General features: G+C 63.0%; 1 protein-coding gene across 3 annotated transcripts in view; it reads left to right on the forward strand.

The window, feature by feature from the left end:
* ARNT2 (aryl hydrocarbon receptor nuclear translocator 2) overlaps positions 1-25034 on the forward strand; it is a 148135-nt gene that overhangs the window by 111446 nt on the left and 11655 nt on the right. For all 3 annotated transcript variants that reach the window (XM_042940820.1, XM_042940822.1, XM_042940821.1), the window contains exons 9-15: positions 1793-1869; positions 3056-3190; positions 5347-5421; positions 10356-10507; positions 19439-19511; positions 20299-20422; positions 23413-23512. In XM_042940820.1, the coding sequence (XP_042796754.1) occupies positions 1793-1869; positions 3056-3190; positions 5347-5421; positions 10356-10507; positions 19439-19511; positions 20299-20422; positions 23413-23512 (736 nt within the window). The remainder of the gene's footprint in view (positions 1-1792; positions 1870-3055; positions 3191-5346; positions 5422-10355; positions 10508-19438; positions 19512-20298; positions 20423-23412; positions 23513-25034) is intronic.

Genomic DNA, 25034 nt, shown 5'->3' on the forward strand with positions numbered 1-25034 from the left:
TGGTGGTAAAAGAAAAGATTGATGAATCTGACTCCATAAAAACTAAAGTTCAGTCGCCATATGCAAAGCCAGAAGACGGCACCAACCAGGAGACCATATTCACGACAAGGACTTAATCCCTTAATATGTGACGAACTCTTGAGTATTGAGAGGCAGAAGGGCGCCTGGGAAGCTCAGTAGGTTAAGCGGCCGACTTCGGCTCAGGTCATGATCTCACAGTCTGTGAGTTCGAGCCTCGAATCGGGCTCTGTGCTGACAGCTCGGAGCCTGGAGCCTGCTTCGGATTCTGTGTCTCCCTCCCTCTCTGCCCCTCCCCTGCTTGGACTCTCTCTCCCCAAAATAAATAAACATTCAAGAGAAAATTGAGAGTCAAAGGACCAAAATCCCAGTAGGAAAATGGGGAAGGGACGGAACAGATAATTCACGGAAGGGCAGGATCCAAAACTGGTCCTCACACGTATGTGACGGCATGCTCCGCTGGCCGAGACTGGGGGGACGCGGGCCTCTCGGACACGTTGTGGGAACGCTCGTCGGCACGCCCCTCCCGGGGGAAATTTGGCAACACCCAAGCCTACGACGGCACCTGCCCTGCACCTGGCAGTCCCTGGGACGGGTGTCCTCTGGGCGAATTTGCAGGCGCACTTCCTCACAGTTGCCGGAAGACGCACGAGCACAAGGTGGTTCTTTGAGGCGTTGACATTGCCCAGCGTGAGAAACACCTGCACGTTCGCACGCGGGCAAGTGGTCGATGAGCCCCGGTACCTGCGACCTGGGAATAACGAGGGCGTGCGTTCCGGGACCTGCTGTCCGGTGAGGTGAGCGAAAGCCCGGGAGTGTCTGAGGTACGCTCCTCTTCCCGGTCCAAAGGAGAGGAGGTAAGAAAACGACGCGTGTACCTGCTCCTTTGGGTGGGAGAGAAATACAGCAGGGGTGAAGCAGAAACTTCAGAGACCGGCTACCTGCGGGAGCGGACGGGACGGAACGCTGGGAACGGAGCGACGCTTCTCTGGCTCTCAGAGCCGCGCTCGGCGGTGAGGGGCTGTCCCCGTACTTGTGGGGTCGCGTCCCCGGAAGCTTTGGGGTGACCAGTGTGGCGGTATTTATGATAAGCTGCGCGGCGTAAGAGACGCTCGCTTGCTTCACTAAGGCGGGAACCTTGCACCACGAGCGACGCGCGTTGCCAGACCCCCGCCGGACGGGGCAGAAGACTCTTTTCCGACCAGAGAACAACGAGGGTTGTTTGAACCAGGTCCTGCCTCTCCAGAGCACCGGGGTTTTGTTTGTTGTTTAAGGATTTTATTTTTAGGCGACCCCCGCGCCCAACGTGGGGCTCGAACTCGCAGCCCCGAGATCCGGAGTCTAATGATGCCCCGGCGACTGAGCCAGCCGGGCGCCCCAGAGAGCTCTGGTTCTCAGCGCTCGGTAACCATCCCCTTTTGTCCTTTCGAGTCCGTGCAAATGAAACGTTTACGGCACCAGAAATGCCCACTTGTGCTTCTTCCCGAGGTTTCTTTTATAGCTGGACGTCCTGGCCAAGTTTGCAAATGTCCAAATGGATACTTTGCACTTCATCTTCCTCACCATCTTGCGTGTCATCCACAGACGCAGGTGTGAGGCCCCGGGAGGCCACCGGAGACGCCGGCCGGGCGGGTCCCTCCACTGCCGCCTCCCCAGACCGTGGGTGGCCCACGCGTATCTGTACTTTTGGCTGCACTCGTACGTGCCTGGGCGCTTCTGCCCTTTTCCATCCGCCTTGGGCAGGCGTGGACGAGCCCGGCTTGTCTCGTTTCAGGGATGACTATACCTGAGGAGGACGCGGACGTGGGGCAGGGCAGCAAGTACTGCCTCGTGGCCATCGGAAGACTCCAGGTGAGGGAGGACAGCAGGAGCGGGTGGGTGACTGCCCCCAGCCCTGCGAGCCCAGCGTCCTCAGGGCTCCGGGCCCCTCGCCGGGCAGGGCGGAGGCTGGAGGTGGGAGAGAGCAGGGACGGCAGGACGCCAGCCCCTGCTGGCAACCGCGGGCCACAGTAGACGTGGCTCGGGGGACGCTAGCCTGTCGCGCTCCTGGCTCCCAGGTCTCACCGCCTTCAGACACGTGGTTGAGAGGCGTCATTCACGTATCCACGTGTGATAAGCATTGCTTATTCCTCACAGTGGTGGGGGGGGGGGGTGGAGAGTGAAGCCTTGCAAACATTCGCTCCACAAGCGTCTACTGTCCAAACGTCTGACCCGTCCCATACAGCCATTTGCCATCCTGAGTCAGGGGAAGGTGGGGAAGGGAAGAGTAGGAACACCTCTGAGCACCAGCTGCATACCCTGTGAGATCGCAGGGGGTTCGTTGTTCCCACTGGCCGGTGGGGAAACTGAGGCTCAGAATGTAAGGTGGCCCAAGCGTACAATTAGTCGAAGGCGAGGCCAGGACGCTTTGAATGTTAAATTTTTTTTTAATGTTTATTTATTTTTGAGAGAGAGAGACAGACAGAGCATGAGTGGGGGAGGGGCAGAGAGAGAGGGAGACCCAGAATCCGAAGCAGGCTCCAGGCTCTGAGCTGTCAGCACAGAGCCCGACGCGGGGCTCGAACTCACGAACTTCGAGATCATAACCTGAGCTGAAGCCAGACGCTCAACCGACTGAGCCACCCAGGAGCCCCTAGAATTTTCCTCTTTAGAGGAAGAGGCAAAGACATGAGATATAAAAAAAAATTTTTTTTTAACATTTATTTATTTTTGAGAGAGAAAGACAGAGTGTGAGTGGGGGAGGGGCAGAGAGAGAGAGAGACCCAGAATCCGAAGCAGGCTGCAGGCTCCAAGCTGTCAGCACAGAGCCCGACATGGGGCTCGAACCCACCGACCACGAGATCGTGACCTGAGCCAAAGTCGGGCGTTCAGCCAACTGAGCCACCCAGGCGCCCCTTTGAACATTTCAGACCCGCTGTACCGATGACACAGAAGCATCTGTGACATTAACTCCCCGTGGGTTGTTCCCAGTCTCTGCCTCTCCTGCCCCTGTCCCTGTCTCTGTCAAGACCACCTCAGTGCGGATCCCTCCTTGCAGGTGACCAGCTCTCCCGTGTGCATGGACATGAGCGGGGTGTCGGTGCCCACGGAGTTCTTATCCCGACACAGCTCTGATGGGGTCATCACGTTCGTGGACCCCCGGTGCATCAGCGTGGTTGGCTACCAACCCCAGGTACGTAGCTCGGGGCCCGTGGCGGGTGGCTAGAGATTCGCCTTTACTTGAAAAGCCCTTCTGTCCTTTGTTCGAGATTCAGCAGGACGACAGTGTAGGGAACACGGCATAGAAATCCATATTCCTGCCGGGAGAGAGGGATGTCCTTCCAAAGCAAGGAAGACGTTGCACATGGCCGGCTGCACGGCTTAAAATTAACCCTTCGCTTCTGGCCCTCGCCATCCCGTCCGTCTGGCTGAGTTTTCACAAACCAGAGTCAAGATGCTCTAGGGAAAAGGGGCTCTCGGATCCGTTACCTTGGATGATCACGAAACAGGACTTCTCCTTCTTGGGAACTTAACAAAAACATATTCTCAGTGTCAGGACTGAGAAGCCTTGAGGAAAGACATTCACCTAATTTTGCCTAATCCCTTGTTACTGAAACGTACTGGGGACCTTTTGTTACAGGAGCATATTGTCCGATCTTTGTCCCAGACCTTTTTTAAGAAATATCAGCGTCACGAGAGACACAGAAAGGCAGGAGAAGTTATTCTAGATTAAGAGAACCCAAATACAAAACGTCACAGTCTGCAGTGGGAGAGCCTTCCGTGGGGCCCCAGGCTGGAGACACGTAGCCAGAAAGACGTCTGGGAGATAACTGAAGAAATATCAATATGTGTGGAGTATCAGTGGGGTTTTTAGGTTTCATAGGGAATATTCATTTTCTCGTCAGATGCCATTTTTTGAGATACATACTTTAGGACAGGTGTCATTCTGTCTGCTGCTTCCAGATGATTTAATAAGAACTTTTTCAGGGTGTGTGTGTACGTACGAAAGATGTTTCGCTTCACATATTTTCATATTTCTCATTCGTGTACTTATGTTTCCATACGTGCAAGAGAAAGTGAAAACCGCAGACATGACAATCTAGGTAAAGGACTTTTCTATGGATTGTAATGTCTCCCGAAAGAAAAAGCATTTAAAAGAAGAAAGAAGAAGACCTCTGTTCTAGGAACGAAATCTGGGATACGCCGGTGTGGGTCTTTCGCTTACCTGTGATTTTAGAGCCACAAACCAAATTGAAATACTGGAACCATTCGGACCAACGTCCATCTCCAGATTCTTGCAAACTTGAGGTTCTTGGGTGGAATCCAGGGGGGAAATGAACTGGTCCCCAAATTCCCCGTAACCTCAGACGGCGGCATGTGCCTAGCCAGACCCGTGCACCCGCCGGCACCTTCCGGGAGCATCTAGATGCCTCTTGGCACGCAGAGCGGACTTCCTCCCCCCTGCCAGCTCCCGCTGAGGCCACTTGCTGGTTCGGGTTCCCATCAGTGGATTAGCTTCCGTCCTTTGCCGCCTACGACACGTCCCACGTCCAGCTGGACCACTTTCCCACAACACACAGGAGCTGCCTTGCGACGGCTCGTCTTCCACTGGCTGGTTTTGCGGCAAAACACGCTTTGGTCTCGGGTCGGTGCTGGGTCCTTTGGATACAAGGCAGACGGTGAAGGTAGACGGTAAACAGCCTTCACAAGTGCAGTTATCTCACACTCCAGCGTGCGTGCGGCCACGAGAGAGTGCCGCTGTCCACACCAAAACAGTTCCCGTTTCCGTAGGCAGCACATCCGTCCTTGCCCTGCCATTTGCTTTCTTTTCATGCTTTTTTTAAACATTTATTTTTGAGAGAGAGAGAGAGAGAGAGAGAGCACGAGCAGAGGAGGGGCAGAGAGAGAGGGAGGCACAGAATCGGAAGCAGGCTCCAGGCTCCGAGCCGTCAGCACACAGCCCGACAAGGGACTCGAACCCACGAACCTCGAGATCATGACCTGAGCCGAAGTCGGACGCTTCGCCGACTGAGCCACGCAGACGTCCCTCAAGTTTTTAAAACATTTTTAAATGTTTTAAAGCGTGTTTATTACCGTTTGCCTCTCCAAGGCGAACCAGTAACATCGCACTGGGGCTGCTGACGGAGGGCCTGAGCCAGATGCAGAAGGGGTGCCGAGCGAGCAGAGGGACAGAGGTGGGCACGGGGGGGGGGCCCCCCGCGTCCACTGTCCCCCTTACGACGCGGTGAGCGGAGGGACAGGGCGGAAGGGGATGCAGACGGATGCTTCTGCAGTCGTGCGTCAGTCGTGGGGGGCGCGGGGGTTCTTCACACTTGTCTCTTTATTCAGGATCTCCTCGGAAAGGACATTTTGGAATTCTGCCACTCAGAGGATCAGAGCCACCTGCGCGAGAGCTTCCAGCAGGTACCGCCGGAGCCGGCTGCTGACATGCGGCCCGGGTACCCGTTCGTCCCCGCACCTGCTGGGCAGGTCCAGTGGGGAGGGCGGACCCAGCCGGGAGCCGTGACTGGCAGAAGGGCAGAGGACAGAGAGGCTAATAATGTGCAGGGAGGCGGGGGGCCGGGGTGAAGGCTGCCGAGGCCACGTGAGGCGTTCAGGCCCCCACCCCCGCCCGAGTCCCCGACGAGAGTGCACGCGGGGCAGCATATTCGAGACGGTTTTGGCGGCCGGGGTGCAAGGAAGGCAAATGTGGGGGCACCTGCCTGGAGGGGGTGCCCTGGGAGCTGGACGTCCAGGTGAGGGGTGCCGGGTGGGGAGGGGCCTCAGGACACCCCTGTCGGCCTGCTGACGCCCCGGGAGGGGCAGGGCGGGGGAGACAGACTCAGGACGCTCCGGGAGCCTGGGAGGAAGGCGCCCCCTCGCGGGCCCGCCGTCCGCTGCCTGGGGCTGAGCACCTGCTCCGGTGGGGCCCGGGCTCCGCGGGAGACCTGCGCCCTCAACTTGCTGGCCGCTTCTGCACAGTCGCGGGCACATCTGGGGACAGGAGAGGGCCACTCGGGAGCAGGGGCTCCTGAGACCACAGGGTGGATGCGTGGGAGCCAGGTGTCCCAGCGCTCAGCCGTGGCGGCCGGGAAGAGGTTCCTCCTCCCAGGCCGCGGGCGTCCCAGCCCAGGAAGGGAAACCGCGGGTTTTCCAGGATGAGGGCCTTTGAGTTCCTTCTTTAGGGGGAATGGCCGCTCGCCGCGTCCACCGCCAAAACACCGCTCCATTCACGCCCCGTGTCGCCGTCGGGCAGGTCTCGGCTCCCCCTCCCCCCCCCCCACTCGTCTCAAACACCGCCAGATCCTGCTTCTCCAAGAGCTGGGCCCTTGCCTGCCTTCCCTCTTGCTGTCCCCATAGCATCTCCCCAGCGACTTTGTCCAGGTGACAGCACCGACTGTGGGCGCCCAGGCACCTCGCACGCCCCTGCACCGCGCCCACAGCCCTCGGGCTCTCCGAGCCCGCCCCCCTGCACCGCCGTGGCCCCGCCTGCACGGGCCAGGAACCCAGACAGCGTCCTCCCTGCTCTGGCTTTGCTGCCACACCCAGCACTCACGTCCTGTTCCCCCGGGACGTGTACACAGCTGTCCCCTCTCCCTCCGCTCCTTCCTGCCCGCCTCGACCAGCACCCCCCTCCCCACCCACTCTCACTCTCTCCATTGCGGCCGCAGCCTTGCCGGTCTCCCCGCTCTACTCCCGCCCGCTCCACACCGCTGAAGACGCAAATCAGGCTTTGCCGTGGCCTTATTTACCCGTGCCGGTGGTTTTCCAGCACAGCCAGAATCAGATCCGAGCTCCGTGCCACGGTCGCAGGCTCAGTGTGACCCTCGGGTCTTCGGGTGCTGTTCCCCACCTCAGGGCCTTTGCACATGCTCCCTCCGACTAGAATGCTGTTCCCGCACTCTTCCCAGGACCGAGGTCTTCTTACCGATTAGGCTTTAACTCCTGTCCTCTCAGAGGTGTGGTCAACGGCCACCATGCCACCCAAGAAAGCCCCCACCCTCCTTCTCTGCCCTCGTTTTTCCTCCACAACAGCTGACCCAGTTGGTAATTGTTTTATCTATTTGTCCCCTGATTGCCTTCCCCCCATTCCCTCTCTGAAACATAAGCTTCCTGTGGTCGGGCTCCACGTCTGTGCGTGTCACCATCACGTCCACCGTGGAGGTGGAGCTTCCTCCTGGGTGGGTGGCTCTTGATAAAGTCTGAATGGACCGCGGCCCGTGGCAAGTGACTTTCCTTCCGGGAACACGTGAGAGGAGAGGCTGAAGCGTGTTGCCCGAGTCGTCCTCATGAGACGTGTTCGCCGAATCCCTGGAGATCGTTCTACACCTCGCGCTGGGTCTGCTCCCCTTTTCCGGGTCTGTGGCCACAGAGCCTCCCTGCCCGGTTAGTGACAGAGCCCTTGTCGCACACGATCTAAGGTAATCGTCAGCCCACGGGGTGTGCAGGCAGCCCCACTTTTCAGGGCGGACGCCAGGACTCAGAGAGCTTTGGCCGCTGGCCCAAAGTCACACAGCACGGCGCTAACCGGGGGGTGAGGCCACCGTTGCCAGCCCGTCCTGCCTGTCACCACATCGCACCCAGGCCTCTCCGTCCGACAGCAGGCTGACATGACCCCGCGGATGCTGCCGGAAGCCGGTGGTTTGGGGGCAGAAACAGGAGGAATGTAACACCCGACCCCGCGCGGCACCTGCTTACGGACCCCTCGCCCCGGGAGCGACCAGCTCACCCTGCGGGCAGGAGGCGAAGCCCGAGCCACACCTGAGGGCCGGCGGCCCTGCGGTCACCGCTCGGCAGGCCACAGCCGGGCGGCCACGGGGACGTCCTGGAGCGCTGGCCTCGGCCCCTCGAATGTGTTCTTTGGGCTGTGGCCACTGGCGGCCGGGCTGGGGGACAGATGTTGATCAAAGGAAGCGGCTGGTTTTTCCAGAAGCGCAGAGGGGGCTGTGTCGGCCCACGGTCCGCCCTGGAACTCCGGATTTAAACCGAAGTGTGTGAGCGGCCCGGACGTGAGACCTCAGGGGGCCGCCAGGTTCCTGAGCGGTTTGGGTTTGGGGGGGGCCCGACGCAGGGGCCCCCAAGCTGCGTCTGCCCTTGGCTCTGCTCTCGGACCCTCGCCGGGTTACAGGTCCCCAGAGGTCAGGCGGAAGTGTGGGACCCCGAGGGACCTGCGGCCAGGACCCCGGCCCCCTCTGCTGTCCGCTTGCTCGCCATGCCCAGTGGAGCACCGAGTGCGGGGTGGCGGGGCTGTGGCCGGCCTGCGTGGTCCGTGCGAGCCTGGCAGCCGGACTCAGCGTGCACGTCGATGCTGTACGTCCGGGAGCCCAGCCCTGTCTCCGTCCAGGAACCCTCCGCGGACCCCACGGCGTCCTGGCGACCCCGTGCCTCCTGAGCCTACCGTTTTGAGACGCGACTCGGCCTGCTGGGTCTGGTTACCGCCGCTGACGTACCTGTCCCGGGACAGGGGCTCTGCCTCGGCCTCAGAGGGTCATGAAGACACAGCGGGCGGTGGGGGCCGGGGGATCCGGGACCCCCTCCTGCCTCCGCGCCGCTCCGTCAGGCCCTGGCGGGATGTTTAACTCCTTTGGGGCTCGCTGTCCAGATCCACGCGGTGCTGTCGTGAGGGCCACGCGAGGTGGCTGGTGTCACAGGCCGAGCCAGGAACTTGGCCCCGGGGAGGGCGGGGGCTGCCGGCGCCCTCCCTCCGCTCCTTCGGCTTTGCACCCGGGCGGTGCCTTGGCTGGTGTTTGTTCCGTGGAGCTAAAACCTCTCCCCCCATCTCGGGCATTCGGTTAGGAGACGCACAGCAGCTGCCTCAGGGAGCCACGACCCGGGGCTCAACACGTAGGAGGTGGCTGCCCTCTTCCCCGTGTTCTGTGCAGATTCAGAGAGTCTCCCACGGGACCCCCTCAGCGTGCCGGCCTCCGGGGCACGTGGCCTTGACCTGTGGTCCTGTGGGGAAAGAGCCAGCTTCCTGCTGGGACCTGCTGACGGGCAGTGACCCCTGAGGGTCGGGGTCTTGCCTGACCCCGCGTCCGCCTCCTCGAGCTCGGTGCCAGGAAGGGTCACCGCCCCCCTGGACATTGGTCTGGTTTCTGGATCACTCAGGGTTTCCCACCAGGGCGTCCAGCCCTCTCAGGTTTCATTCGTCTGGGTTCCCCAGGGGTGGTCGCTCAGGCGCATCAGCCCAGGGCGTGGGGCCAACAGACCCATCAAGGAAGTTCAGATGATGTGCCGGCTCTGTGCGAGGGCAGGGCTGGGGGTGGGGGGGGGGGGGGGACTCAGGTCACCAAGAGGTCCCTGTCCCCAGGCTGTGCACAGACATCCAACCAGGAATAAAGTACAAGTGAGGGCAGTTAAGGAAGAGGGGCCGGGCCCTCTGCGACCCTGGGACCAGGTCCCCGTTCTCACCTCTGATCACACTCTGGTCTCGTGGTCAAGCCAGCCCCGCTTCCCCGGGTCCAGAGCCTTCTCTGTCCCGACCAGCCCCAGGATCTGGGGACACAGGCCTGCGGAGAGGCATGCCCGTCCGCCTGGCTTTGTTCCTGGGCTTTCTCCTGTTTATGCCGTAGCCGTGGGAGCTGGTAGCAAGGGCCGTGTGAGCACGCTCACAGCCCTGTGTCTCTGCTTGTGCACACATTGTGCGTATACACGGAGCACAGGAGCGGGCACTCGTGGTTTGGCAGTAAGACCTTGCTTCCCGGCCGAGCTTCTCCCCCAGAGTCGTCTGATCTCCGGCAGCTTACTTAACTTGTCCGAGACTCGGTATTAAAGCCCTACCCAGAGTGAGACCCACCTTACCAGCCTCCTGTGAGGACGTGCGTTTGGAGGTAGTTTGGAAGCCGTGCCGCAGCGTAAAAGCAGTAACAGGTCCGCGCACGCACAGATAACGCACATGAATTTATCGTTTCGTTACCCTTCCTCCCGGAGGGTATACCTGACCCAATTAGCAGCGTTAAACGGAGCTTAAGGATTTTTGTAATGCGAGGTGGGAAGCAATGAATCCACTGCTACGATGTAACTCTACACCCGAGTGAGATCATTTCTTGGGGGGGGGGGGGGGGGGGGGGGGCGGGGACGGGGTACCAGTTGCAAACCCAGAGTACCCTAGCAGCCCAGGCGAAAAGGGAAACACTTGGCTCATAGAGTTTTATGGCCCGATTTGGAAGAGCTGAGAAGTCCTGGTAGAAGACAGGTGTTTCAGAGAACGTGACAGAGGACAGTGCCTGCTTCAGGGGGAGAGGCCCCCTCGGCCCAGCCTTGCTCTCTGGCCGTCCCCTCGGGCTGTCTTTGCCGCGGCGCCCCGTTCTGAGCCCTGCCTCCCCCTGACTTCCTTCCTCCTCCGAATGTTTCCTCAGGTGGTCAAACTGAAGGGCCAGGTGCTGTCGGTCATGTACCGGCTCCGCACCAAGAACCGGGAGTGGCTGTTGATCCGCACCAGCAGCTTCACATTCCAGAACCCCTACTCCGACGAGATAGAGTACGTCATCTGCACCAACACCAACGTCAAGTACGTGCTCGCCACGCCCCAGCCCTGCTGGGTCCGGGTGCCCTCCCCGAGTCGAGGGCTGGTGACCTTACCCCGGGCCCTTTCCCCCCCCATAGGCTCCCCGCCCCTGCAGCGGGCGGTCGGTCCCTGTGGGCCCCTCACTGCGTCCTCTGCCACCGCCATGCTTCCGTCCCCCTTCCCTCCAAGGCCGAGGGACGTTCCCTGCTCCTGGCAGCCCTGCTTCTCGGCCTCAATTCCGGTGCCCTGCTCCCCAGGCCTCCCTGGTTCCCTGCCTGGTGCGCCGGCCGCCTGTGCCTGGTTTCCGGGCCCTTCTGAAGCTGGGTGGGGGGAGCGAGGCTAAGGCCCTGGCAGCTCCAGGGCCCCGGGGCAGGGGGCTGGGGGTGGCGCTGCAGGGACACTCCTGCTCAAGGCTCCGCAGTCCCCGGACCACCCCCGGCTTCACCCTGTACCCCACGCGCCTTGGCACGCACACCTGGGCCCCGGTCTGGACACCCGGCTTCCTGTACCTCGAGTTGGGTGTCACGTTACTTCACAGCCCTCGCTTTCCCGTCTGTGCAATGGGGCGATAATGCCTCTCCACTGGGTTGCTGCGGGGAGTCAGTGGGGCCGGGCTCCCGGCCGGGACCAGGTCATGCCTCCTCCCTGTTATTCTCGAGGAAATGCAAGGTCAAAGAAGCAGTGTGAACAAAGGCCAGGGCGGTCCCAGCGTCTGCGGGCACTACAGCAGGGGAGCGGGGTGAGCTGGCAGTGGGGGGAACAGTCCCTGAGTGCCCGCGCTGGCCAGTGGCACCCCTGTCCCATTTTCCCCGGCTCCGCACTGAGCTGGTGGTGTCTGCTCCCCCCTCCAGCTCCCGACGGCCGTCCCGGTGATGCCGCCCCCAGGCAGTGGCCGTGGCCTCCTGTCTCGCTCACTCAGTGCTCTGGCCCCATTGTGTCCCCTGCCGGCTCCCTGGATTGGGGCGTTCCCCTCGGAGCCCCCCTCGGGGCGTCCTTCCGGGGAAGCCCCACCCCGTGCCTGTGCCTCAGCCTCAGCCCCGCTCCTCGCCCACAAGGCACGGAGCCGGCCGGGCCGGGCCACCCGCTCGAGGTCCCTCCGGGCGGCTGACCTGGGTTTCCGCGTGGCCCCCGCCCGGCACGTCTGTCAGGTGACCTCGGGTCCCGCGTGCAGCCGGCGTGTGTGAAGCAGGCGGGCGGGACAGCGAGCCGGAGCGGGCCCGGTCGGTGGGGTGGGGTCCGCCTCAGTTGCCGCAGACGGTGTTGGGGCCGCGGGATCCCCTCTGCCACCTGCCCGCCGTCCGCTCTGGGGCCCTGGCGTGAGCCGTCCTGCTGGCTCCTCCCGGCTGCTTCCTGCCTGGCGGTGAACCGAGAAGCAGGGCCCGGGCACGAACCTCCTCCCGTCGGAGGGACCGAGGGGCTCAGCGTCCCCTCCTCTCCTCCCGCTCCTTCCCCCTCCGGGGCCCTCCCAGCGCATCCTCTGTCTCCCGTGGGCCACACTCCTTGTCCACCCCTGCCACGGGCTCTTCCTGAGACTCTCGGACGGGCACCCGCTTCCTGAACATTGAAGACCCCGGGCTTTCTGGTCTTCCAGAACTTTCTCTGCCCAGCTCTCTGTCGGGAGCCCCCCTTGGCCGTCCATCCCGTCGTAACCCCTCACAGCCTGGCATTTGCTCCCACTTCTGTCTGGCTTTCTCTGCAGCCACGGGGACGGGGCGGGGGACGGGGGGGGGGGACTGGTGTCAGCAACTCGCTCTCAATGCCCTCTGTCCCCGGGCCGAGTGACCTCCTGCTCTCTGTCCCCAGGCCGTGTGGCCTCCTGCCCTCTGTCCCCGGGCCGTGTGGCCTCCTGCTCTCTGACCCCAGGCCATGTGACCTCCTGCTCTCTGCCCCCGGGCCGTGTGGCCTCCTGCTCTCTGTCCCCGGGCCGTGTGGCCTCCTGTTCTCTGTCCCCGGGCCGAGTGACCTCCTGCTCTCTGTCCCCAGGCCGTGTGGCCTCCTGCCCTCTGTCCCCGGGCCGTGTGACCTCCTGCCCTCTGTCCCCAGGCTGTGTGACCACCTGCTCTCTGTCCCCGGGCCGAGTGACCTCCTGCTCTCTGTCCCCGGGCCGTGTGGCCTCCTGTTCTCTGTCCCCAGGCCGTGTGGCCTCCTGCTCTCTGACCCCGGGCTGTGTGGCCTCCTGCCTTCTGTCCCCAGGCCGTGTGGCCTCCTGCTCTCTGACCCCGGGCCGTGTGGCCTCCTGCCTTCTGTCCCCAGGCCGAGTGACCTCCTGCTCTCTGCCCCCGGGCCGTGTGGCCTACTGTTCTCTGTCCCCGGGCCGAGTGACCTCCTGCTCTCTGTCCCCGGGCCAAGTGACCTCCTGCTCTCTGTCCCCGGGCCATGTGACCTCCTGTTCTCTGTCCCCGGGCCATGTGACCTCCTGCTCTCTGTCCCCGGGCCGAGTGACCTCCTGTTCTCTGTCCCTGGGCCGTGTGACCTCCTGCTCTCTGACCCCAGGCCGTGTGACCTCCTGCCCTCTGTCCCCAGGCCGTGTGGCCTCCTGCTGTCTGCCCCCGGGCCGTGTGACCTCCTGCCCTCTGTCCCCGGGCCGTGTGACCTCCTGCTCTCTGTCCCCGGGCCGAGTGACCTCCTGCTCTCTGACCTCAGGCCTTGTGGCCTCCTGCCCTCTGTCCCCAGGCCGTGTGACCTCCTGCCCTCTGTCCCCGGGCCGTGTGACCTCCTGCCCTCTGTCCCCAGGCTGTGTGACCACCTGCTCTCTGTCCCCGGGCCGAGTGACCTCCTGCTCTCTGTCCCCGGGCCGTGTGGCCTCCTGTTCTCTGTCCCCAGGCCGTGTGGCCTCCTGCTCTCTGACCCCGGGCTGTGTGGCCTCCTGCCTTCTGTCCCCAGGCCGAGTGACCTCCTGCTCTCTGCCCCTGGGCCGTGTGGCCTACTGTTCTCTGTCCCCGGGCCGAGTGACCTCCTGCTCTCTGTCCCCGGGCCAAGTGACCTCCTGCTCTCTGTCCCCGGGCCATGTGACCTCCTGTTCTCTGTCCCCGGGCCATGTGACCTCCTGCTCTCTGTCTCCGGGCCGAGTGACCTCCTGTTCTCTGTCCCCGGGCCGTGTGACCTCCTGCTCTCTGACCCCAGGCCGTGTGACCTCCTGCCCTCTGTCCCCAGGCCGTGTGGCCTCCTGCTGTCTGCCCCCGGGCCGTGTGACCTCCTGCCCTCTGTCCCCAGGCCGTGTGACCTCCTCTCTGTCCCCGGGCCGAGTGACCTCCTGCTCTCTGACCTCAGGCCTTGTGGCCTCCTGCTCTCTGTCCCCAGGCCGTGTGACCTCCTGCCCTGTGTACCCAGGCCGTGTGACCTACTGTTCTCTGTCCCCGGGCCGAGTGACGTCCTGCTCTCTTTTCCCGTGCCGTGTGACCTCCTGCTCTCTGTCCCCGGGCCAAGTGACCTCCTGCTCTCTGTCCCCGGGCCATGTGATCTCCTGCTCTCTGTCCCCGGGCCGTGTGACCTCCTGTTCTCTGTCCCTGGGCCGTGTGTCCTCCTGCCCTCTGTCCCCGGGCCATGTGGCCTCCTGCCCTCTGTCCCTGGGCCGTGTGACCTCCTGCTCTCTGTCCCCGGGCCGTGTGACCTCCTGCTCTCTGTCCCCGGGCCGTGTGACCGCCTGTTCTCTGTCCCCGGGCCGTGTGGCCTCCTGCCCTCTGTCCCCGGGCCGTGTGACCTCCTGCTCTCTGTCCCCGGGCCATGTGACTTCCTGCTGTCTGTCCCCGGGCCGTGTGACTGCCTGTTCTCTGTCCCCGGGCCAAGTGACCTCTTGCCCTCTGTCCCCGGGCCGTGTGGCCTTCTGCCCTCTGTCCCCAGGCCGTGTGACCTCCTCTCTGTCCCCGGGGCGTGTGACCTCCTGCTCTCTGTCCCCAGGCCAAGTGACCTCCTGCCCTCTCTCCCCCGGCCGTGTGGCCTCCTGCCCTCTGTCCCCAGGCCGTGTGACCTCCTGCTCTCTGTCCCCAGGCCAAGTGACCTCCTGCCCTCTGTCCCCGGGCCGTGTGGCCTTCTGCCCTCTGTCCCCAGGCCGTGTGACCTCCTCTCTGTCCCCGGGGCGTGTGACCTCCTGCTCTCTGCCCCCAGGCCGTGTGGCCTCCTGCCCTCTGTCCCCGGGCCGTGTGACCTCCTGCCCTCTGTCCCCGGGCCGTGTGACCTCCTGCTCTCTGTCCCCGGGCCGTGTGACCGCCTGTTCTCTGTCCCGGGCCGTGTGACCTCCTGCCCTCTGTCCCCGGGGCGTGTGACCTCCTGCTCTCTGTTCCCAGGCCAAGCGACCTCCTGCCCTCTGTCCCCGGGCCGTGTGGCCTCCTGCCCTCTGTCCCCGGGCCGTGTGATCTCCTGCTCTCTGTCCCCGGGCCGTGTGACCGCCTGTTCTCTGTCCCGGGCCGTGTGACCTCCTGCCCTCTGTCCCCGGGGCGTGTGACCTCCTGCTCTCTGTTCCCAGGCCAAGCGACCTCCTGCCCTCTGTCCCCGGGCCGTGTGGCCTCCTGCCCTCTGTCCCCGGGCCGTGTGACCTCCTGCTCTCTGTCCCCGGGCCGTGTGACCGCCTGTTCTCTGTCCCCGGGCCATGTGACCTCCTGCCCTCTGTCCCCGGGCCGTGTGACCTCCTGCTCTCTGTCCCCAGGCCAAGTGACCTCCTGCCCTCTGTCCCCGGGCCGTGTGACCTCCTCTCTGTCCCCAGGCCGTGTGACCTCCTCTCTGTCCCCGGGGTGTGTGACCTCCTGCTCTCTGTCCCCAGGCCAAGTGACCTCCTGCCCTCTGTCCCCGGGCCGTGTGGCCTCCTGCCCTCTGTCCCCAGGCCGTGTGACCTCCTGCTCTCTGTCCCCAGGCCAAGTGACCTCCTGCCCTCTGTCCCCGGGCCGTGTGACCTCCTGCCCTCTGTCCCCGGGCCGTGTGACCTCCTGCTCTCTGTCCCCGGGCCAAGTGACCTCCCGCCCTCTGTCCCCGGGCCGTGTGACCTCCTCTCTGTCCCTGGGCCGTGTGGCCTCCTGCTTGCAAACGGGAGTCGATCTGTGCTGCAGAAACAGCACGCTCCCTCATTCTCTCCCGTATCTGAGACGGTCTAGTTGCAATAGGGTAAACTTGGTCACGTTGAGGGCTTTTGACTCCCTCCCTCCCCCGCAGAGGTGTGATCTCTGGGTCTGAGTCCGGCTGCCCCGACACAACAGGACGCACGTCCCTGCGGGGTGCGGCCCCACGTGTTGCTCTTGACAGCCCTTTGGGGGCAGAGGGGAGGAGACCGCCGGCGGGAGGAGCTGACAGCCAAGGGGACAGAGCGGCCCTCCCTGGGCGGGGACGGCGGGAGCTGTTCGCCGTGGGCAGCAGAGGGCAGTGACGACCGCCAGCCCTCCGGCCCTCCCCGCGTTCCTGCCTCTGGCTGGACTCGGCCAGCAGCAGCAGACTCCGCGGAAAGGTCCTTAACCGCCCTGTGTCCCGGGGGCAGGAGTGGGGGCGGGAGCGGGGAGCGAGAGCAAGGGGCCGACCTCGCCTCTGCAGAGCTTAGGGCCCCGGCCCGGGGCTCGGCCTGCGTCCCGCCCTCCTGCGCACCTGCTGCAGACAGCCTGGTGGAGAAGAGGGCCCCACAGCGTCTCTCCTGGGACTCCTGTCCTCCCTCCCTGCCTCTTCCCCTGTGCCCTGATGAGGCCGCCGCCCTGTCTCAGGGGACGTCCCTCCTCTTTGCCGAGCAGCTCCCCCTGCCTTCTGTCCCGCCCCGAGGAGCCCTCTCCGTAGAACACGCCCCTGCTTCTGGACGGAGGCAGCCACGGACCCCGTGAGGGGCATTCGGAGTCCTTCCCCACGGGCGTGCAGACGGCACTCCGCCCGTGGGGGGCACTGGTAGCCCCACCCGGGTCGGCCGAGCCCGTGGAGCCCCCGTGCCTCCTCACCAGATCCCGGTTCTCCCAGACGTCCGACGGCCCCCCTCGTGGCTGCTCGCTTGCTCTGTCGGGGGAGTGTCACACGTGATCGACGGCATCCCGACGTCCCTGGCGCAGGGAGGCCACGCAGACCTTGAGGCTCTGTGTGCGTCTGTGAAATGGGGAGGCCGCAGGGGCACCGCAGGGCAGGCAGGGAGAGGCCCCGGCTGCCCAGGGGCCCGCAGGGTACACGTGAATTGGCAAAACCGTAAGAGACGAGTAGGGCGATACGGACAGTTAGGGTGTTTCTGCGGATTGTTAGATTGATTCTTTTTCCATGTTCTGAAATAGCAATTGTTTAAAAACCTGATTTTAGTGCTGCTGTTTCCTGGTGTTGTGGGTGCAGGTACAGACTCCTGGGGGGAAATCCCACGTTTTATGGCTCACCTTTCCCCTGGGCTCTCGCACCCGGGTCTGGAGACCAGCCGCGTGTTCTTTCTTCCCGCGTCCTGCCTCTGACGTCAGCACCCTGGGCTTGCGGACTCCTCTGTCCTCCCGTGGAGAATGTCCACACCGTGACCACCCAGACCCTGTGGGGCTGGCCCCGTCATTCCCCGGATCTAGCACGGAGCCTGGTGTAGACAGTCTAGGACGCTTCCTGGAACGGGGCCGGTCTGGGCTAGCTTCTAAATAAGCTGGTCGCTGGTCCCCCAACGGGGCTCTCTTCTACGTGGTCTTCCCTTGGCGGTTGGGGGGTGGGGACACACGCCCAGGCCCACGTGAAGGGCACGGCTGCAGGTGAGTGGGGTTCAGACGTGCATCTGTCTGGCTGCTGAGAAGAATTCAGTTTGTCCCGTTTCTTGGGCCGGAGGATGGGAACTCAAAATGGGACTTGGAAGGAAGTAGGTCTGGGCTGTTTCAGGGACAGACTTGTTGTGATTGCTTCCCTCCGCGATGGGGCAGGCTGCCTGGAGAAGCGGCGGGTCCCCAGCAGAGAGGGCGCCTGGCGGCTCAGTCGGCTGAGCGTCGACGCTTGATTTCGGCTCAGGTCATGATCCCAGAGTCACGGGCTTGAGCCCCGCATCAGGCTCTGCGCTGAGCCCAGAGCCCGCGTGGGATTCTCTCCCCTCCTCCCTCTGCCCCTCCCTTGCTTGCTCTCTCTCTCTCTCTCAAAAAGAGAAAAGGGGGAAACAGAGACCGGCAGCGACCTGTGCCGTCTCCGTCTCGGTGGGGGGCTGTGGACCACACCGCCTCTGCTGACTCTGCCCCCAGGAGCGGAAGTGGTCACTAAGCGGGGGGGAGGGGGGGCTCTTGGTCAGTGTGACCCAAACAGCCTGCACGTGGACCGAGGCAACCTAGTCGCGCTCCGTCTACACCGCCCGCCAGTCTGGTGGCCCGGCCTGTTTGCCGGGGTCGGGCCGACGTTCGCCTCCGTGGACAGGACAGCATGAGCTCCTTGCTCTCAAGCTTCCAGCTGGGGGGCCGGTAGAGGGACTGGTGGGGGGCCGTGGGGCAAGACTTTGGTGACACCCCCCTGCTCTGGGGTGGCAACTGGGCTCTGAGGCCGGGCTCCTGGCGGGCCTCGCCCACCGGGTCCGGTCACCGGCGCCCACAGTGGCCGGCCCAGGCCTTCCTGGACCTCCCAGGTGGGTGTCCCTTACGCTGTGAAATAGCCCCTGCCCCAAACCCTCTTTCGTCACCCGCTCCCCAGGGCACGGTCTCTCTCCTGCAGACGCCTGGCGTCTCGGGGCCTCGGCGCGCTCCGCCGTGAAGGGAGTTCAGAAACCACCCACTTGGAGCGGTGGCGGCTCCCTTCGTGAGCTCAGCGTAGGTCGCGGTGAGCGCAGGGCCCCGGGGCACGCGGAGGGCACCGGCGTCCTCCGTGTGGAGCTCTGCCGTGGGCATCTCCCCCGCGCCGGAACTTTCTGCGCAAGCCGCCGTGCTAACTGTGTTGTTACCCGCTTCGTAGTCGAAGAATTGATCGCCCTCCAGGTTCGTCCTAATTTGCACTCACTCTGTTTATTTAAGGCTGAAAGTGTTTCCCTGCTTACTGTGAACGTACACGTGCTGTGTGTGTCACATGTACGTTTGTGCCTGAATTGTCCGTGTCCCTTAAGCTGACTCCTGGGCGTGTGGTTCGGGTCAGCAGTCTAACCATGTTCGCCTGGCGTTCTTGGCCGTGTGTGGACTGGAAAAAGACGCTCTCATCCTGCCCCATCGTTAGGCTCTGAGCTGTGGGGCTCACTGTCCCGGGAACGTAACCAGTTTCCACCTTCTGAAACTTTGTAAAGCAGCCATTTCCTGTAACGAGTCCTTTTCTGTCCCGAACGGGGCAGTGGGGGGGCCTGCAGAGCACAGAGTGGGGACCGGGGGCATCAGGTCAGGTCCTGGCCGCGAGGCCACCACCTGGGGAAGCCTCTGTGTACTGGGCGTCAGGTCAGGTAACGCTGTGAGAGTCCAGTGTGAGGGCTGGAGGGGGGGACATGAGGTCACCCCCCCCCCATCAAGCTTACAGGTTGTCAGGCCAAGGGTTTCTTCTTTCCGTGTTGATCGGAACTTTGCCGTAACTGTTCGTTTTCACGTGGTGTCTTCTTACCCTGCGTGACATGAAATCATTAACCAAAACGCATTTCCTAAATGTTGGCAACCTAAACTTAAAACACAGGGCTTGGAGTCTTGATTTGGGGCATTTAAAAATAATCACAAGGGGCGCCTGGGAGGGTCAGTTGGTCAAGCGTCCGACTCTGGTTGTCGGCTCGGGTCACGATCTCACAGTTTTTGGGTTCCAGTCCCGCGTCAGCCTCTGTGCTGACCCCATGGAGCCTGCGTGGGACTCTCTCCTTCTCTCCCTCTCTCTCTCTCTCTCTCTGCCCCTCCCCTGCTCGCGCTCTCAAAATAAACTTTAAAAAGTCATAAACTAAAACAAGTAAAAATTGAAAACCACTTAGAGGCCCGTTGGGTGTCACCCGCCGTCCCTCTGGGTTGGGGGAAGGTTCTAGTTCGGCCCCGCGGCCACCACGTCATGACCTTGTCATGACTCTGTTGACCTCTCGTTCCACAGGCAGCTCCAGCAGCAGCAGGCAGAGTTGGAGGTGCACCAGAGAGATGGGCTGTCGTCATACGACCTGTCGCAGGTGAACTTCCGGAAGGTTCTTTCCCAGTTGGAGCTGTCTCCGGGCCAAGGGTCGGGGGCTAAGTTCAACCCTTAGCTTGACGCCCTCAGCCCAGCAGGTGCTGGTGCTCTGTCCTCCCACCGAGTGCAGAGACGCAGGTCCCACCCTGGGGGTGTCCTGGGACCCTCCTGCAGGGCTGGGCCATGGAAGGTAGAGGACACGTGAGGACTGGGCGGCCGAGTAGGGCCTGAGCTGCCCGTATGGGGAGTGTCCCGGGGCGATTGGGAGCTGCGGGGGCTCTAAGTGAGCCCAAGGACCGGACCAGCAGACGCGGAAGCCGACAGAGGCAGTTCTGAGCCGCGTCACCCGTGCCCTTCCCGGCCGTCTGTCCTGCCCTGCACCGGGTCCCCACTCTGTCCACGCAACCTCCCTCCCTCCTCCCTTCCCCTCTGTCCCTCCTCTTCCTTCTGCCTTTTCTCCCGCTGCTTCCGACGGCCGTGTAGAGAAATGACAAGGTGTGTTGGGGCTGGGCCTGTCACCCACCTTAGACTTCAAGTCCACGCTTCTGGTGTTTAGGGTGGTTGATTATCGGTTATCTCTCTGTAAGGGATCCGTGCCACTCTGCGGTCCCCGGCTCACACCGCACCTCCCGGTCTCCAGACGAGCCCCCCACCTCAGTAAAACCACACAGCCTGAACTGCCAGCGAGTGGGGGGGGGGGAGGGGACCCGACGGGGACCCGACGGGGCTGCAGACACGTGCTCTGTGTCTCACACTCTGGATGTGGTTGTGTTTTCACGTGCAAACAGGTTCCTGTCCCCAACCTCCCGGCCGGCGTTCACGAGGCGGGGAAGTCCGTGGAGAAGGCCGATGCCATCTTCTCCCAGGAGAGAGACCCCCGGTTTGCTGAGATGTTTGCGGGAATCAGTGCGTGTAAGTTCCCGAACAGCGCTAACGTGCCGAGGGTGTGGGGCGTGTGGCCGCCGTCGGGCCGTCAAGGGGCGGCCATCCCGAGGGAGCGGGTGTGGACGAGTGCCGAGTCCAGGAGTCCGAATGGAACCCCTCGACTTCTGGCCTTGCCTCTCGTTCGCCTGCCGCCTGGGGCCCTGGACCCCTCATCTGCTGAATTCGAGGGTTTGGAATAGACGTGCACACGGATGTCCACGGTTCACCCGGTGGCGGCCAGCGGGGGCCCCCCTGTGTCCGCCTCGCTCCCGGACGGAAGCGTGCCATTCTCGGCTTCCCACCCCCGCCCCCCAGGCAGATTTCCACTAAGATGAGCAGCCTGGAAACATCTCTGTCATTCCAAACCAGCTGACCCACCCAAAGGAAGCATGGGAACGCTGATCGGAAGGGACCCCACAGCGTCCTACGGGACTGAGGAGCCGGGGCCATTCGCGCAAATCCCAGTCCTCCTGACGTCGACACCTGTGGAGACCCCGCCGTCCTCCCGCTGGGCCGTGGACCAAAGGCGAAGGAGCAGGGAGGTGCCCGAGCCGCCTCCCTGGAGCGCCACCGTCGGGTGGGGCGTGGCCTCCGGTCTCCAGCACAGAACACGCCCGTTAGCACCACCAGGAGGCTCTCCGCTGTTGGCTCCCACGGGCCATCCAGACACGCCGGCTGCGTCCACCCCTGTCTCTCCACGTCCGCGGACGAGAGCAGAGACGGCACGTCTAAAAGGGCCTCTCTTCCTCTCCGAGGAGCCGGAATGTTTGACCGGATCCCCACGATATTCCCAGGGAATCCGTGTGAGGTTGTGATGTTACCCAAACACGGACACCTTCCCACAAGGATGACAGAACAGGGGACACGAACCCCCAGGAAAAAGGAAAGGGAAGGAAGGAAAGCAGGAGATGCAGTGCTGCCCCCACCAGGCTGCGCTCACAGCCGGAAGCCGCAGAAGGACTCCCCAGACACGGGCCGTCTGCCTAGGCTTCTGAGAAGACGGCCTGCAGACACGGTGCTTGTTCGCGACATGAATCGAAATGGAGAAGACCGGAATGGAAGTGGCAGGTTGAAAAAGCAGGAGTGTGAAGGACGAGGCACGCCGAGAGTCGGCGCGAAGATTGTCGGAAGGTACAAAAGAAAGGGTAAATAAAAACCCGAATCGAACCCATTCAGCAAAGATCTAGGTGCATCCTGGGTTGGGGGTCCTACACAGACGTTTCCCATCGGCACGTGCTGGTTTTTTTTCTCTGACGTTTATGGAGAAACCCAGCTTCCCGTGGGTCTAAAGATAGCCACTCTTGAAAGGAGAAAAGGAGAAGCAGGAAGGAAGTCTCACAAGAAAAGACGAGGACATTTTTAGCAAATTGCAGGATACTCAGAAAAAAAGCGAACGGGTAAGGAAGCGTGAACATCACGAACGATAAACTAAGCTGGTGTTCAGGGGCCCCTGACCAGCAACTCCCGATTGACATGCTGCCGAAATACGCCGTAGCCCAAACGACATGACGTGAAACCCTTTAACCCGGAGGAGTAGGGGTGTGGTGCCCTCGGAGGCAGCTAAGAGCCGTGGGCCAAGATGGTTGTCTTCTTTTTTTAAAGTTTATTTATTTTAAGAGAGAGAGAGAGAGAGACTGGGGGCGCGGGGGCAGAGAGAGGGAGACAGAGAATCCCAAGCAGGCTCCACGCTGTCCCCGCAGAGCCCCGCGCGGGGCTCGATCTCACGAACCGTGAGGTCATGACCTGAGTCGACACCAAGTCGGATGCCTAACCGACTGGGCCACCCGGGCGCCCCGCTGAGATGGCTAACTTCTACAGATACGATGCAGATACGGGCTGGACCCGAAGGTGAAGGTACATGTGTCATGAGCCTCGGAACACGGGAAAACCAAAATAAGCAGGAACACGAGAAAATCCTGACAGAGCCAGATTTTGCAGCGGTCAAGCAGGTCAAAGCCACAGAGCGAAAAAGGACGCAGAAGACTGAATGATAAAACCGAACATCTTTACATACCTGTGTCCACGTATGATCTCGTACCCTACAAACGTCTTAGAGCGCTTAGGAAAAAATGCGTTTCTCATTTACCCAAACCACCCAAACCCCTAAGTGCGTAAGAAAATAACAGCTTACGTTGAGTGGATGGTCACAAGTCCCTGGGGCACCTGTCTCCTGAAACCTTTAGCCCCTCTCCACCTGCGGACCAGTCAGAGGCACCCACGTAGGAGTCCAAGCCCCTCCGTGCTGTGGGGTTTTCGCTGCAGCAAAGGAAACGGACCCAGAGGCTGCCCAGTGCCTCAGTTTATCGGCCCGTCACAGAGGTAGTCGGCGCGTGGTCAAGGAAGCCCGCCCTCTCCGCCCCAGGTCCGCGAGCCCGCGTGTCCATCCCTGCTCATGTCCGCCCAGTGGGGGACCCCCCCCAACTCTGCGTGTCCCCCCCCCACCTCCCAGGCCACAGATGGGTACAGGCGAGGGGTCTGTCGAGGCACGAAATAATTGCCCTGTAACTAACTTTAACTTCCCTTATCCTGGTATCTCGTGGGTGGGCCAGCAGGTGTGTGGAAATAACACGTGTGGGAGTTTCGAGACTGCAGGGAAAGGAGCCCCTCGGTCACAGGTGCAAGGCCACGCCATGACAAGCAGGGCGGCGCTGGGGTCCACGCTCAGGGAGTTGGGGCCACTGCCCCGCGCTTCCTCCGTGGGCTTGGGAGGAAACTGTCCGAGGAGGAGCTTCCTTCCGTTGGTTCTTTCCATCGTCCCGACCCTCGGGAAGGGCCCGCCCTCCGGCAGCGTGTGGCCCAGCCCGGGTGTTGGAGGACGGCCCGTGCCCTCGTGCGCAGAGAAGGCGTGTGCGGCCGGACGGCCGGGATGCGTCCTGCTCGAGGACACCCGTCCTTCGCCTGCTCCCCGGCTGCCCCCCGCGTCCCATAGTCTGGAGGACAGGGAGCCCTTGACCGTGACCTTGCCCTGCCTTTCCTAGCGGAGAAGAAGATGATGACCTCAGCCTCTGCGGCGGGAACCCAGCAGATCTACTCCCAGGGAAGCCCGTTCCCCCCCGGACACTCGGGGAAGGCCTTCAGGTACGTACTGGGAGGGGGCCGGGGGCGGGGGATGCCCCTCACAGGGAAGCCCTGGATCTCAGAGCTCGGCCCCGTGCACGGCGAATGCTGCAAACACCAGTTAGGGGCTGCTGCCCTCTGGGCCCTGGGCCGGGCCGGGGTTCTGGTGGCTCTGGTCCTGCCCCGGGAGCGCCCAACGTGTTGCTATTAGATGCATTGCTATCGCCGGCTGGGGAAGGAGGGTCGGGGACTGGGAAGAACGGCCAGAAGAGAGACGGGCTGCCCGCAGGAGGGTGTGTGGGTCCTACGTGCACCCACCAAACATCCAGCTCTCGAGGAGAACGGTCCCAGGCCCAAGCCCAGGCGGGCAGAGGTCCCCATACAGCCTGGCCACCGGGTGACTTGGCCAGAGCCCAAGGGAGCGTCAGGTGCAGGCAGGGACCGGGACCGGGCAGGTGGCACTGACCGCCCCGGGGGAGGGGGCCCTGCCAGGAACCTGCCCTCACGAAGGAGGTGCAGGCTCACGCTTCCCCACTGGGCCGCGGACGGACCTGGAGAAGCAGCTCAGAGCCGACCCCAGGGTAGCAGGCTGAGATCCCACGGTGGCCGCGGCCTGCCCTTCAGCGGGGTGTTCTGGATGCAGCCTGCTCCGGGGCTCTGGGGAGCGGCTCCCCGGTCCGGACAAGAAGGCGGCCGAGCCAGCTGCTCCTGAGCCTTCGTCACCGCCGGCCGCCCCTCCCTGCGGCACAGTGCAGGAGGCTCCAGACTCCTCTCCTGCCGCGGGGTTACGTGCCCCCCCCCCGCTCTCGGCACACGGTGACGGCCACAGTTCCGTGCCAGGCTCTGCACCACTCCCAGCCCGGGCAGGCGCTCACCGAGTCCTGGCGACACTTGCCGCCTGTCCCTCTGTACAAGGGGCGGCGGGGAGGGAGCAGAGGCCAGAGGTGAGGAGCGGCCAGGCCTAGGTAGCACATCCGGCGAAGGCCTGGCCGGCTCCTGAGCCGAGCCTGGAAGCCAAGGTCAGCTTGTCACTCGATGGGGCGATGGGGCACGCAGGCCTCGGGAATGTGCCGAGCAAAGCCTGGGTGGCGGGAGAGGCTTCGAGTCTGGGGGAAACAGGAGGGGACCGCGGAGGCCTTGAACACCATGCTAGGGAGCTGGAGGGGAGAGACTTGGGGAAATGGGTCTGGGAGAAAGTCGGGGGCGGTGTGTCGGGGGAGAGTGGAAAGTGAGGCTGGAGATGGTTCTTAGGACAGATGGTCCAGCTTGGGATGCTGAGCTGGGCTGAGGCTGTTGTCATAGAAGCAGAAGTTGGAGGGCAGTTACGGAGGAGAGGCAGGCTGGCGGTGTGGGGAAGGAGTCAGGGGAAGGCGCCAGCCCCCTGACTGGGATCCCGAGCCTGGCATCGGGAGGCATTTACTCACTGCTCATCTATGGAGTGGATGGATGGGTGGATGAAGAAGGGATGGAGGGAGGGAGGGAAGGAGGGATGGAGGGATGATGGAGGGAGGGAGGGAGGAAGGGAAAGAAGGAGGGAGGGAGG

The sequence above is a fragment of the Panthera leo genome, chromosome B3, assembly GCF_018350215.1.
Source record: "Panthera leo isolate Ple1 chromosome B3, P.leo_Ple1_pat1.1, whole genome shotgun sequence".
Lineage (NCBI taxonomy): Eukaryota > Metazoa > Chordata > Mammalia > Carnivora > Felidae > Panthera > Panthera leo.